The sequence below is a fragment of the Gallinula chloropus genome, assembly GCF_964237585.1.
Source record: "Gallinula chloropus genome assembly, chromosome: 3".
NCBI lineage: Eukaryota > Metazoa > Chordata > Aves > Gruiformes > Rallidae > Gallinula > Gallinula chloropus.
Window position 1 is genome coordinate 62983857 of NC_140087.1, and position 16064 is coordinate 62999920.

The 16064-nt window shown below is 39.2% G+C and overlaps 1 protein-coding gene across 2 annotated transcripts in view; it reads right to left on the reverse strand.

Moving 5' to 3' along the window:
* Nucleotides 1–16064, reverse strand: part of ESRRG (estrogen related receptor gamma) — a gene marked incomplete at its 5' end in the record, with an annotated part of 125775 nt that overhangs the window by 29612 nt on the left and 80099 nt on the right. For both annotated transcript variants that reach the window (XM_084261228.1, XM_084261229.1), the window contains one exon: nucleotides 15578–15739. In XM_084261228.1, coding sequence (XP_084117354.1) covers nucleotides 15578–15739 — 162 coding nt within the window. The remainder of the gene's footprint in view (nucleotides 1–15577; nucleotides 15740–16064) is intronic.

Consider the following 16064-nt stretch of genomic DNA (forward strand, 5'->3'; position numbering starts at 1 on the left):
ACAGCAAAAGTGATTACCCTGTGCTAATGACTATGGCTTTGCCGTATTTTAAAACCCCACTAGCTCTGCAATTACACAGAACAAAGTTGAACTCAACATTTCTTTCTTTTAAAATTAATATTTCATAATTCTCATCTTGCAGTTGGTGCACCTGGCCTGAATCTTTCTGCCAGCCCCACGGACATTGACGAGTCTGTGCATAAAGCATGGCTCCGTTCGCAGCAGCAGGGCTAACTGGGCGCTTGTGTCAGTGAGGAACTTGGAGCATGTGCTACAATTCTGCGTAGCTCTCACACAAACACCTCCACGCTGCTAGCCAGTGCACCTGCAACACTGCTGGACCATCTTGGTGAAGACCTGCCAATCTTGTCCAGTGCCAAACTTTACTTGTTTGTTTATTCATTTTCACATGGGCTGTTTTCTACAGAGATCTCCAAAAACCCCTTTTTTGAGACCTGTAGCTCCAGGGACGAAATCTATTTTATTACCCAGTTCTGTATGAGTTCGTCTTTGAAAGGATGCAGCTTCACAGAAGCAGCCATCCCAACGTTAGGGATTTTGCTAGGAAGAAGAATTGCCAGGCTTTGCCTACAAAAAGAGATGCAGACGTTCAAACAGGAGTGAACGGCACCATTTTTAGTAGTGCATATATGTGCTGGAATAAGTGTCATACATTAAGATGTAAATTGTATTCTCTGAGCTGAATGCCAGGTGATTAATTCTGATAGCATAGTGATGAATTGGTACAGATGCTGCACCTGAGTAATGTTTGTTTCTGTACACATTCGTAACAGAGGTGCATCACTAACACAGGTGTCACATGCGTAGCTGTGCAACATCTCTGATTTCCTGAAAACACTGGCATTGCTACTTAGGTTGTATGTAGCTCTGCCAATTTTTCCAATTAGACCCATTATTGATTTGATGAAAAAGCAAATTAAACATACCATGGTAGTATGTAAATTGGTTAGACAGAACATAAGGTTCTGGGTGCTGAGCTTCTTAGACACATGGGCTCTGCGTGCAGCTTTTACTCACCAAAGTCGCTGGAGATTATGTATACAGGGGAGACTTCTGCAGGAGACCTAGGCAGCAGAAGTCTAGTATGAGGTATGAAACACCCCAGAATATGCTATTGTAAAGAGATCTTTGGAAAAAAGTGCCATGAAGCTCAAACTTTGCTAAGACAACAGAGCTAAAGTTTCTTCATTTTAAATCTGGAATAAACCTCTTGTTTTCATAAAGCTGCTACAGATCTACACCAGTTTGAGGATAAAAATAGGTAAAAGCAGGAAATAACTTTTGTTTCAAAATAGCGAGAAAAAATATTTGTGAATTGATGGTACATTTTAAGTTGTTGCAGTCTCTGGCATGTGGAATCAACACTGTGTGCAGCTCATAAGTATTTTTTTGCAATTTCCCCTAACCACAGAAGAAGGGTTTTGATGCCAAAAACGAATAACATGCAGTGGCCACCCAGGAGTTTACATGGTCATATTTGCAAAACCACTCCTCCCACCCTTTGCTCCGTAACAGGAGCTCACACAATGTGGAACCCAAAGCAAGTACGTGTGCTCACAAGCAAGCTTCTTCCCTAATTTCTATTTAATTCATTTACCAAATCCAATAAAACTGCAACTGTGAAAATTATTTTCTCACAGAGGGGGCTAAAGGTTCTCTCCTCAAAATCACTCCAAAGCACCCAAGGTTCAACTTCTCAAAGCGAGTGAGCGGGAACAATCATACCGACAGGGTGCTGCAATAGCAGGTCCACCCAGGGCACACAGCTCGTGGCAAGAAGTTTCTTAAGGTCAAATACAGTAAGCCCACTGTCTGGCTTTGGTGTGCTGGAAACCTACATAAGTCAGCACAAGCCTACACAATCCTCTTTTCGTATTTCCAACGACGACACTAGTGTGCAGAGTCCTCTCTCTCACGTATTCCAGCACTTTAAGAAGGGCCAGTAACATCATTTCCAACAAGCTGAAACTCTTGCTGAAATCAGCAATGCCCCTGCAGGTCTGTACTTTTAGGGTCTGTACCCCATACTGTTAAAACGGTCTAAAATAGCTGGGTAAAAGCTGTGCTGTTTAAGACAAGATTTGGGTTTCTTTTGCCACAAGTGCTGCTAGGATATAAGCCTATATGTCTTTTTCTCCCTTAAAAAGCATGTAAATTGTTGTGTACAAATAGAGTCACTAATGGAAAGCAAGACATTGAGAATCAGACAATAGACATATCAATTAATCCCTGGGATGCACATGAGGCAATTGATTTTCCCAAATCCCAAATCAATTTAAAAAAAAAAAAAAAAAAAAGGAACAAGAAAAACAATTTGAATTTCCACTCTCTTAAAAAGATGGGAATGGGAGGAAGAGAGAGAGGGGAAAGTTAGTGTGCCAATCCTTCTCACGGACTACATTCTGGAATAACTAGATGTGAGCTAAACTTGCAAAAATTGTGAAAAACGAGTTCTGGGTCAGTGGAGAAACCTGAGGTTTCAGATTAAAATGTGTAAAAAGAAAAGAAAGGAAAAAGAAAGGAAGAATGCAGCAAGTATCAGGAAACTTTTGGACTGCAGTCTTACACGTGCACAAGGTGCCTGCACTAGGAAAAGGGCTAATGTTTCTCTTCCTGTGCCTTTTTCTGCGCTGATGGAAGTGATGTCCTGCAGCATTTCAAATCATTTATTGAAGTTTGGTGGTGGTGGTAGTGGGAATGTTGTTAAGGGAAGTAAAAAAAAAAAGCAATGTCCATTTGAAGCTTGTCTGTGAACTTTGCATGAACCGCCAGGAATAATGTAGTGTGATGACAAGCCAGTTATACCTTCCACTAAATTTGCTGTCTGGAATGAACTGAAATAGTGTTTGGTTTGTGTAATTACGTCCATCTATCTTTATATTCCAGCGGCATATCGCAAATTGAAAATACTAAAAATTGACTGTTGGTTCTGATATTTAATGATTGCCAAAGACAAGACGATGATTTATTGGTTACTTACCGATGTGACACATTTGCATCTTATTAGACGGAGATTACTATTCCTTAAAATGCGGACGAGGCCTGATCATGTCTGATGGATTGATTTGATTTGCAAATGTAATCAAACTAATAAGAGGGAAAAAATGAGCAATAATGCCTTGTTTTTCAACTGGCAATCATTCCCCTGCCAACAACGCTGATATCCCTGACTAAGCAGCCTTCACACAGTCTTCCTGTCTCCTCAAATAAACAAAGGGATGCAAAGAGCTTGATAAGAGGATAACGAGAGCCAAGTATGGATGGAATAAGGAGCTGGTACCTCAGCACTGTACAAATGTATCAGTGGGAATACCAGGATTGGACTTACTGTGCCTTCGATCCTTAAAAAAGAGCGAGCAAAAAGCCAGAGCAAAACTCAATGATAAAAAAGCCTTTACTGAGTGAGAAGAAAAAAGTGGTTTTAATTTAGGGAACCCCAGGAGAACACTCCTCACCAGTACAAAAGTTACAGAATAAATACCTGGAATTCCTCAACCTGATGGGAAGCTAATGGGGGAGTGTATTTTGGACAATATAATTTCAACAACTGTAATCACTGTCTGTAGCCACAGCATCACAGAACCTATTTCCAGAGGCATGCTGGATGGTGCTTTAAAATCCTCCCAAATACTAAATGCAGGCTTTCTGGAGATTTTTATCTGCACCATATTGATAACATAAACAGTTAAATAATATATTTCACAATAACCATTCTATCATTCTGGCCAGATGCTGATGTTTCTGTAAGGGCTGAAATATGGTTCTAGATAAGAGCAGACTCTTACTCTGCTTACACTAAATGACCCTAATTCTCCACAGCAGGATTCTAGTCCTTGTTAATAACTCTGGTCCTTGTTAATAAGGAGGAAGAAAAAACGCCTTGCGCAAGGAATTGCACCAAGTCCCCCTCCCCCATTTAAACAAAAGTGGTAAGTCAAGCGGAAGGCATATAGTAAAGCTCTGAGGTCCACACAGTTTTCAGATTGTGACCTGCACATTTAGGGATTGATCCAAAGCACAGTGAAATCAAGACAAGTCTTTTTGGCCTAAATGGATTTTCATATAGAGCTTTACTAAAGAGAGAGGTTTGCGCATGAAAGTTGACAGCTGAAGAAGTGATCCTACAAATATTTGGGAGCAGAGAGAACCCTGCACAATGGAAGCATCTGTGTAAATAATGTGATTGTACTACTTAAATATTTTCCAGACTGATTGCTAATTTGCTTCACTAAGGGATATTTGAGAATGTAAAAAGACCCCTTGCTTTAAGAAACAGCTATTATGAAGTGTCAGGTTAAAACAAAATTGAATATATAGCTCCAATTACCACGCTCAAAGACCTCAAAATATTTTCATAATTTCAAGTTTTACAGCTCATCTAATTTATACTTATTTTAACACTGGAAAAGCACCCCAGTCAAATTCCAATTAAATAATTACATTTTGCCCACCTAAAATTCTCACTGCATTTTTAATTGGCTAGGACACACTTCACTGCTTCTCCTAAGTTGTTTAGTGTTGCCATTCAGTATATAAATAGCTACCACTCTTTACCACAGAGACAGTACACTTCTCCGCACAGCTACCGATGGCAAATTCTAGATCACCTCTGTTGGCTGCAGCACTCGGGAGACCCAGGGCAGGCTCTGTCCCTGTCTCCCCGTGTCATAAGCTCTTTTTGGGTGCATTTTTTCTTTCCATGCAGGTGATCGCGGGTTTGCCATCAGTGCTGGCCAGTAACAGTCATAAGTGAGCAAACACTCCTTTGCCGACACCCCCTTCTTGCCCTGCTCTCCTGAAATGCCCGCCTGGGCCTCTGGTCAGACAGTGCCCTCTGTAGGTTCGTGGCACTGATGGCATTACCCTGCACATCCTCGGCACTGCTCCTCCTGTCCCCACCTCTACCTGCGCTCCCTGTCTACCGCCTATCTGAAACCCCCGGTTTCCCAACAGCCTTCTGATTACAAAGACCATCGTGTGCTCCCCTAGATGAGGATTATGACGTGCAGTAAGTTACCCATGGGTGAAGTGCTAGGCTCAATCCTGCGATTGCTGTGAACTCCGAATTTGTGTTGAATACATTAGGCACAAGTCATTAATGCTGTCTGGAAAGTGTTCAGTAACTCAAAATGCAAAGAAACTCTTCAAAATTGACTCCTACCAATTTCACTGAATGAACATCATTAGAATTCAGAATGCATATTGCATGCTAAATCTGCAACTGAAGATTCAGTGACACTAAGCAATGCGCTCCTGAATCTTCACAACAGTTAACTTTATCTCTGGGAAACTTCAAAGTAGCAAAAAGTGAAGAATGGATCACAGAGTAGAATGGCTTTCTACAAGAGACCGATATGGGGAAGGACTCAAAATTCTTCTCACTGCAAGCGCAGTTAATTAATGAAAGACACAAGGGTCACGGTAACTCGCATATGCTACCAGATATAGCTTGAATCGGAGCAAGTTTGGAGTCTAATGCCTCTTCACTAAGGCAGGCACGATGCTATAGCGCAGCTATAAGAAAATCTCTGTCTGCAAATACACCCTGCAACCTGCTAATGTCATGATATATTCATGCCAGTAAACACAGCTGCTTCTTTGAACAAACCTATGAGCAGCAGCCATTACATGCTAAGTTGTTCCCCCTCATCTCTCCAACAGCTAGATGCATGCAAACTGCAGATTTGCCCCTGCCTCTTCTCCACTCCCATCGCAATTCTTCGCCATAGTGCTCTCACACGTAACATCAGGAACTGGTAAGTTAGCTGACTCTACCTTCCAAGTGCCACTGAACTTGGAGCCTTCTGTCTGTAGTAGGATCTCATTTCAATATTTGATTTCAGCTCAACTGTAAATGCAGCTGATTGAAATTGATGGTGCACAACATGGCAGATGAAAACATCTGATGAAGGTTCAGAGTTATGCTGTGGCATTTCCACTCATCTATAATACGTGCCTCAGGAGTTTGAGGTGGAAAATCCCTTGGGCAGAGCCACACACCATCAGAGAACCTTCTCTTTATAGAACAAGTTTTCAAATGAAAGGAACGTTCTGTGGGTTTTTTGTCTTACATGAAAAGCTACCTAAATATTCCTGTCTGCAATGTAATAGTATTAAACTTGGGGACAACAAAATAACACAGAAAAATGATGTAAAACTACAGCCAAGTAAGTGTTCCAGCTAAGTAATTAAACACTGGAGCATTCAGTATCTGCATGCCATGCCTTCTATGTTTCTTGGGATGCTTTTTCCACACACATATGTATGTGTGTGTATATATATATGTGTGTGTGCTTAAATTGAATGTTGCACAACAAAAAAGCTTATTAGCAGTGAAGACATGAGTTCATAAAGCTCCTGTACGATCCAGCTGATGCAAAAGGCGATTACTGCAGACTCATATTTAAAAACTGCTGATTCTGTTACCAGATTGGATCCAGCCTTGCCATTACAACCCAGGTGCTCCCCTTCTATCCCTATACTATATATAACCAGGCCCAGGTCACCATGTGCCCTGCCAGAAACGTGCTGACTGGCTAAGGGGGCCTTGCAATTCAGGTAATTAATCCTATTCTAATGTAGGTTAAGCAGGTGTGAAGCCGAACTCATCCAGGGAGAAAGTAGAGGCATCCTTAGAATTATAGTATTTAACCAGTCTCAGCTGACTTTAGGAACTAGACCATCCTGTGCAGCTGACCCAGTCATACAAGTGGAGACCTGTCTGCTCTAAATCCAGTCTGAGTGATCAGCTCTTTCTCCCCTCCCTCCTCCCATCCTGGATTGACAGTATCAACACAGAACTGAAAAGCTGCTCTTTTCTTCCCCACCCAGAACAAAGTACATATACTTTCCTTGGCGGGCAGATAAGTTAGATGAGTAAGTCACCTGTTTACTTTGAAATAGACTAAATGGTTACCGTAAGAGGGCTATATTGCTCTAATTTTACTTCTGCGTTACCAGCAGGTTACATGATCCCTTCACAGACCTATTTAATGGCATGTAACATTCAAAATCTTATTTCCAACAAAGCCTTCGGGAATTTAAAAGTGACAAAAAACTCCTCTTTGTTTTGATGACCTTTAAAATTTGAATCTGGTTGAAAAAATTCCTTATTTTTCTAGAATAATAGTCTTAAAAATATGAAGGAGATACTGAATGAACGTAAATGTTAGGCTCAGATTTGCAGCATTTGCCGCTTCTGCAAATTCCTCACCTAAGGAGTAACGTCAAGATTTGTTTCAACTTTTCTTTCTGTGTTTCTGAGCAAAGCATCTATCTGCCCTGTGGCCATGCACTGCTTTTAAGAAGCTGGCCATCCTTGAGGTATCAATTGTACGGTTAGGGAAAGTTTGGGAAGGAAGAAGTTTGAGTTGTTCCATACAGCATGCTCCGAATCTGGCAGTCCTTTAATATGGCCGACAGTTGAACGCAATGATGTGGGGGCTGGGAGGCAGAACAACTTAAAGAGGTAACGCACCTGAAAGCCTGAAGTGCCCAGCTATCTCCTGTACGGCACTCCAGGTGCTGTCCCACTTGCAAAAGGCCATTATTGCTGAAGTCTCAGATTCAGCTTGCTTACAAAAAAAAAAAGAACCAAGAAAAAAGGGAGAATGGAGACCACAGTAAAATTAAAAAGGTTAAGGTACATTTAGACTTCCTACCCTCTGGTAATAAGATTAATTCCTTGTTGGCTCAGAAGAAGGAAAACTGTTTCTGAGTCATCTGCAATTTACACAGACCTAATCTAGTAAACCCGTTTGTCACACAAGAAAAGGTACAAAGGTGAGAATTGTTGTCCTCTAAGTGGAAATAGTTGCTTAAAGCTCGATTCTGCACATTGCTGCAGAGACTCCGAGGTGGAGTACACACAGGGGACAAAGCAAACTCTCAGCTCCCGCTGATATCCTGACTACTGATGTGGGTTTATCCCTTCGGGGCCAGATCCTTAAACAACTGAGGCTGGCATCCCACATTTGACTTGTACACCCATGACAACTGATCCTACGGAAGGCTCTCGGTCTGTCTCTATAGATTAAGCGGGTAAAATACCATCTCTATTTTCTTCTACAAATTCTTGTTGCAATCCCTGATCACTGAATAAGACAAAACCACTTCCTACGGTTTTATTTTGCACCTTCTTACACCTCTCCCTTCAAAATACACTCAGATGTGCTACCACAACAGGGTAAAATGTTTTCATTTTCCCCCCTCTCATTTTTTCTATTTAGCATCACCTCTGAACACCTTCAGACATACAAAGGGGTATTTTCAGTGTCACGGTACCTCAGTAATACAATGTTTGCAAGTAAGGATGCAGGTTGTGTAAGTCAGTCTACAAGGCATCCAGGGTAACGCAACACTGGATTTTGCTAGAAGAATAATAGGGAATGGCTGCTACATCTTTTTATGCTCTTGCATTTAAGAATCAAGTAATAGCCATTTTTGTTTACAGAAAGAAAATGAAAAGCACTGGCATTCATTACTGTTGATTTGCTCTCTTTTTATTAATCATTTCTTATTTTTAAAGGGCCACAGGAGTGAACAACATAATGCAATGGTAGGAAGATATTTACCAATTTAGCACCTCATTATAGAACTACTCAGAAACCTCTTTGTCTCTCGTTTAACATAATAATTATTAGTGGCAACAAAAGTGGATCCCACACTTGCACTATGATTAACAAGTGATGAATTTGGGTTGAATATATTGCATTTTGCTAAGTAAACCTTATTATATCCAAAATCCTCAGTCTAAAAAACATCTAATTTTAAGAAAATAATTTCCACTCCTGTTTAAATGCATGTTTCCAAATGAACCAGTGATATTCTATAGAAAACTGCCTCTTTTATGCTTGAAGTCTCCAGCTGCCACACAATTTATATCTCTTTCCTCCCCTCTTTGTTTTTCAGCCATTTTCCCTGAATGTCAAAGTCAATTTAGTGCATTTCACTTTGCTGAATAAATCAGAGGCGAAATCCTTGCTAAAAGTGAAAATTTGATTTGCTAAAAGGAGCTTAGGGCAACTATTAATCAATATATCCAGAGTGTCAAAGCTAAGGCCATGATAGACATGCATTCATTTGGAGATTGGTTGAGGCAGATAAAGGGGGACATTGGGAAAAAAAGCCTCCAACAGCCAGACAGTGTAGTGTGTATGTTGGTGGCACGGGTGGAGGGAGAGGACTGTTTAGAAAGAAAAAAAGACACAGTCACTCGGAAGAGGTGAGTACTTGTGTATGAATAAAAGGTGACTTAATAGAGTCACTGTTTAATTCTGATCTTGAGAGAAGTGGATTTTAACAAAGCATGTTATAAAAATGAAAACATAAGAACTGAGCACGTTCTTTTGTTACCTGTTCATTCAATTTTCTGTTGTTGGTTTGCTTTTGCTTATGATTATTAAGAATAACAAGCTGTTTCAAGAAATAGATAAGGATTTTAAAGTCAAAATTAGCAAGAGTACAGATGCGTCTGTAAGATTCTTACCACACATTTTATGTTCACGTATAATATGCAGATGATGAGATGTTTATATGTCTGGGCTTACTGTTCCACTCACCCCAGTTAATGCTAGCAAAAGACGCCTGAAGTGACTATCCTGGAAGAGCTCTTTTTACCCCAGGATGACTAGCAGTAGTGGAAACCTCCTCCTCTCTCCATTGCTGGCTGTCTCAGTTCTGAACAGGAAGCAGTCTTTCCTGATTAGCAGACACACTGAGTCTATATACCTCTGCACAGAGTCTCATCTTTTGTACTAATATTAGCTAAAACTTTACCACTTACTTCAGTAACAGACCTACCAAGAACAGTCTGCCATCATACCTTGGGTGAATATATGAAATAATTTTAAAATAAACAAATCTTGATGTGATCAGTGGCATAGATGTAGTGTTGGCATTTTAAGCACACAGCTGTTCCATTCTGCTCAGAGTAGCTTGAATCAACATGGTGATCTACATACTGTTAGTACTGGGCAGTCCATTCATGCTAATGCTTACAAATACAACCGATGGTCAGTTGCTGATTTCCCATATCATAAAATTTAGTAAGAGAGATCAAGGAAGTCAAGAGTTTTTGAGAAACCTTTTGCCTGGAACCTCTACTTGTATGGCCTAGAGAATGATCTGCCTCAGATCACATATGTCAATGTTCAAGAACATACCCATCACAGGAAGTGTATGTCTGATTACCATAATTAGTGCATCTTTGCAGGAGGAGTGGGCTTCTGATAAACAGAAGGCTTCTGACAAACAGAAGGGAAAGAGAACTTGCGAAGTGTCCAAGATATCACATCGATAAAGGGCAGGATGTCCTGATTCTCGAGGAGGCTCAAGTTATTATCACTACAAACCTCTTAGTCAGCACGACTCAGCTCATACTCTATTCCATGTTACATGAGCAGTAAACACCACATTTACAAGTCCACCTGTCTCTGGAGTGACAGGCACTCTGTGACAGGGGGGTCTAAGATAGCTGCAGGAGCCCTCAGGTTGTCTGAAATACTCCCAGATTCAGCTGGCAGCACAAGAGATGAGAGAAGGTCTCAACCTTAGCAGAAACGATTTTTACAGCAGAAAGTACCGTGGTACAGACCTACAGGAAGACATCTACTCCCCTTGCAGAGCTGAGATTCTGTATGAGCTGCCCCAGTAACAATCCAGAGAAGGATTTGGACATAAACAAGATGCTGTCTGTAGATAAAATAGATGTGATTATATACACCTGATAGTTCCAACACATGCCTTCATTTCAGTCTATTTTCAAAGTCTTACCAACGTGAATACTTCCATGAAGTAACTAATGTTCAGTATTTTTGCTCTGTCATTTAAACACATGCTGTATGTCCACTAAGATGTAGATACATACACAACTACATGCATCAGAACAAGTACATGTACACCTAAGTCCTATCTGCATGGATGTATCATATACATACACTCCCATGCTTTCCTGAACATTTGATTTCCAAAAGTGATTATACTCAGCTTTTTCTCTGTACTTTTACCTACGTGGGGTGGTATTTCTGGAACAGATTATGAGAAAAAGGCATTTTGGAAATGACAACTCTGCAGCAAATCAACTTCTTGTTCACTATTAGAATGTTAAACAATGCCTCAGAGAGCTGCTTTGGAAAAGAAAGCTTAAATATTGTCCTCCACAAACAGTATGCTGGAACAATAATGCTTCATAAAATGTTAACACTAAAATATTCAAAACATCCTTGGATTTACTCCATCAAAATCATGCCCCCTTTTTGGTTTTGGTGTTTTGTTTTGTTTTAATACTAGCAATAGTGGCAGTATCAATTTCTAACTATTCCCTTTCTCGATTGCTGGTACCACTAGCAAAACAGGGACACAGCTGAAGACAAGCAGGCTTATTTTACTAAATAATGTAACTAGTTATTTTTGATGTATTAGTCTGATTTACTGTTTCCAAACAAATTTTTCATTTTAAGTGCAAAAAGTTGATTTCTATGGTCTGGTTGATGTTTTTTCATGCATGCAAATTTCTTAGAGAACACTTTGTCTTCAGCTTCCTGTTATGCACATTTTTAAGAGCTTAATGTTTCCTGCCTCCACTTAATATGAAAGAACATTGCACATTTTTGCTGAATGTCAATGAGATAGTTACATTACAGAAATTGTGCCTAAACGACTGATACTGTGACAAGGTATCAGCAGAATTCTACCCTATGCTGGAAAAGAGTTTAATTAATATAATGCAGCTAATTTAAAATGGAACCTCCCCAAAATGCAATGCATAGCATAGGAAACTCAACCACCAGTAAGTACTGAATTAGGCAAGGATCTCTTATTTAAAAGATACATAAAATTTATTTAATTTTTTTTTTAAAGATAAGTCTTTCAGAGGCTTAATAAATATATTTACTATTTATTCAGGTCAGCTAATATGGATTTTGTCTCATCAGGCAGGAGATAAAGAAGCATTGGCCTCTCCTTAAGCACCTTCAGTATTTTACTAACGAAGTTACAGTACATTGGAATATTTTAATCTGACACAAAGAACAACAATAGATCTGACTGCTGGGCTGATAATCTTCTTATCACACCCTGTGAAACCTAGCTCTAATATTTGACTGAGCCTCCATTACTCGGCAACACATTCTAAAAAGGCCAACAATGGAGAGAGAATGAAGTGGAGTGTGGAAGTACCTCCATATCTACATAAAAGAGATTAGAGGCGACAGCGTTCCATTTTACAGCTCAATCATATTGTGTTAGCATGCGCTTATCCGAGCGCGGATGAAATTGAAAGAGAAATAAAAAAGAGTCAGGCAGATAGGAACCAGAAAAGCGAGGCATGAGCAATTTCCAAGGATATAAAAGGATGCTAATGGTGGGGCCCTGTCATTCTTAAAAAGGGCTATTAGGGCACCATCATCTGTTCTTGTGCCCTTACGCTCCTCTAACTAAAGTCAAGCATTTCCTAATGCCATTGTGATCTTTTTCTTCTTCAGATAAGACATGGTCATGTTTCACAACAACACACTTTCCATTTATTTGATTTATAAATGCAAGGAGACTAATTCTATTTACTGATAAAGGCCTTCCATATATATTTTTCTCTCGATATTTCCTTTTGTAGATGTCACAAACTTTTTGTTCAATAAAAGCAACGATTGAAATGTTCCCAATAGCACAAAATACTAATGATTTTATGGAAGCATTTGAACTTTGTATAATTTTAAAGCATTTCTTAGTCTGTGACTGCAATGGGAAACAGTTGGCCAGGGCAGAATGCATATTGCATTGTTACCATTTTACGGATAACCTCATTAAAAAACTTTCTGTTAGAATTGGAAAAACATTATTTTGGCTTCTTCCAAAAAGACAAATTTCACTTTGAACTACACTGCTTTACAGCCAAGATCTTTATTAGTTATTAAGCACGTGATATATAAAGGCCTTTAATTATAATGAACCTTAAGAAATCGCTATAGTAAGGGAAGATTTGCTGATTGGTGTGCTACACACAAATTTGCTACTGATAGAATTAATCAATTCCAAGAGATTTACACCAAGGATTTACTTAGTCTGCTAAGCTACAGAGAACATTTATGCAACTTGCACCCTTTTCCTAACTCATCCTTTTTCCAATTCTGTTACGCTTCTGCCTTCAGTAATATCTGTTAGCTTAGAAAACAGTCAGCTAGCACCAACCCAGGCTCTTCTACAAGTTGTTTTGTGCCAGATATTAGCTGAGCATAGGCAGTCTAAGTTCAGCACTACTCCATCATTTTAAACCAAGCTACAAAAGCTCATCACATTTGCCCTTTAGCATGTCAAGCCCCTTTGCATTTTGATTTTTGCGATCAAATGCCAGAAAACAAGCACAGATTTTATTACTGCCCTCTGTTACCAGAAGGCTTATAAAAATATTGTCTTTATTTCCTGTTTTGTTTGGGGTTTTTTCCTTCACATTCTTAGACAGAGTGTGGCTTTACCAGGGAAGGTGTATTTTTGAGCGCACCTTGTAATAAAAGGCTGCCTCATGGCAGAAATGTTGCTTAACTGGTTCAGATCACGGACTTTAAATTTTCAAGTCCAGTTTACAGCATCCAGTACCTTCTCCATGCTAAGCTAAGGCTGCTCAGTCTCATCCTTTTGCGATTCCTACCCCTCCAGCCAAATCAAAGCTACACAGCATATTCACAAATCAACATAACAAAAGTTTCCCTACAACCACTATGCAGAACAAGGGACTACTTTGAGAACTACTCTATTCTGGTTAAAGTGATCTAGGTATCTTCCAACGATGAAACTCAAACTCACCTATTTAACTCATTTTGACTTAATTTGGGGTGTTTTATTAGCAACCAGTGTAAGACAAAGTAGCTAGTATAATATAGAGTGATGTTTAAATTAGTTTACAATTTGCTTGGGCTCATCTAGAACTGCTCTGAACAAAGCCATTCAGAAATGTCAGCTGTGTTCCTAACCACTGTAACAAATTGTTGCCTGAACGCTGCACACCTAATGACTTCAAATTAGCTTCACTGCGATATTGCCTGACAGTTCGTTACGACTGTTAGCAACATAGCTGGCGTATCATGACCAATAAATTGGTTTCAGTGTGGGCTGGGAAAGGGACTTCCATCAATTTGATTAAAGAAATTACTGTAGCATTCAAAGCATAAAGACAAACTAGTTTAAGGAGACAGAAATAAGTTAACTGTACCAGAAAAACATTGCTTGTGATACAAAAGCTTGTTTATACACCATTTGTGGCACAGAGAATGACTAAATTTCAACTGTGTTGCATACTGACTATTTTAGAGTCTGTAGGCTGTTGTATCTCATCTGTAGTAAAATAATGCTCCACAAATACACAAATTATTTTATTATTGGTTAGTGTTTATATTTATCGAAGATGACCCACAAGCATGCAGCAGAAAAACTGAGGCTTTGTGCTGGTTACCACAAGGGAAGAAAAAAAAAAAAAACAAACCAGGAAGATTGTTTCTTTCTTATTTGATTTTTTGTGATTTCTTTTGATACTAGAAATAAAATATTTTAAACTTTGATAAACAAACAACTGACTGGATTATTTATTCTACTACTAAGGTATCCTAAAATCACATCTAAGATGAGGATGATGTATTACTCAGAGGAATTAAAGGTTATCTGTTCTTATGCTCAGTAACGCTCCACTATCAAAATTAGAAAACTAATGAGCTGATGAAAACACACCAACATGTTCACTCATCTGCTGAACTAGAAAAATACCTTAAGAAACAAGGAAAAAAGCCGACCTTTTTTGCTTGACTTTCCCATTTGTGAAAGGTGACAGACTGAGAATCCTGAAGACTCTCTGTAAGTTTGTCTGCTAGCCCACAGAGCAAGCACAAATACCTCAGCACAGGAGAGAAGTAAAATATATTTGAAATGTTATCTGAAGAAATTGCTGATCATCTGAGAAACTGCTTTTGATGATCCCCATTTCTCTTGCTAACAGGAGCATCAGTCAGCTTTTATAATATCAACACATCTACATGATGTAGACCACAGTCCATTTCATACAGGCCAGGGAACTACTAAGCCATAAGAGGAGACCTTTTGGTACTATTGAGCTCTTTCTACTGAGCTGCTGGAACAATTCAGTTCTCACACTAGTTCACTCAATGAAGAGAACAATTCCTCTGTGCCAGCCCAAAATATAACTGAATTTTTGCACCTCCTGTGGTCAGCATAAGATTGTGCTGGATGTATGTAACTGAGGAACAAAACTTACATTCATCTATTGCTGAATCAGATGAGGAGAGGACTTATATTGCCCTTCATACCAGATCAATCAGAAGTAATACACTAAAAAAAAATAAACTACTCAACTGAGCAGCATGTAAAATTTATTAACACAGTGACACAGCAACGATAATACTATTTCTAAAGTAATATATATGATCATCTAACCTATGTCTTATGTGAATAGTCTGGAGCTTTAAGAAAACGTTATGTGCGTCATATTTTTTACCAGAACAACCGATATGATGATTTCTGTATGTCATCTGTTTGCGATAAATGCTGTATGTACCTGGAATATGCTTTGCCCATCCAATGATCACCACCAGTTCTCTGTCTGCCAGGTCACAAAGAGTGGTAAGTGCTTTGATGTCACTGTCGGGAACAGTGGGGTCAGGCATAGCATAGATCTTCTCTGGTTCAGCCACAAGCAAATGGGAGACAATCTTGTTATCTGTAAAATGGTCCAGAACAGTACAAGATCACCAGTAGCATCACACTACTTTTCAAACAGATGGCTCATATTTCAAAGTGCACAAGAATTTGTCTTAAGATACTGGACCTAATTAAACCTTATTGTAACTTCACTGGTTTCTACAAGTGTGTTATGGCACAAACAAAACTGACTCAAGCATAACAATGTTTATCAAGCTAAATGTGCATGGTTTTAAGACAGCAAATTTAATGGAACGCAAAAATGCATGATCACCTCCTAGTATTGGAACACAAACTTTATAGAAAATATTTATGCATTTTGTATATTTTGGACTGTCCAAATA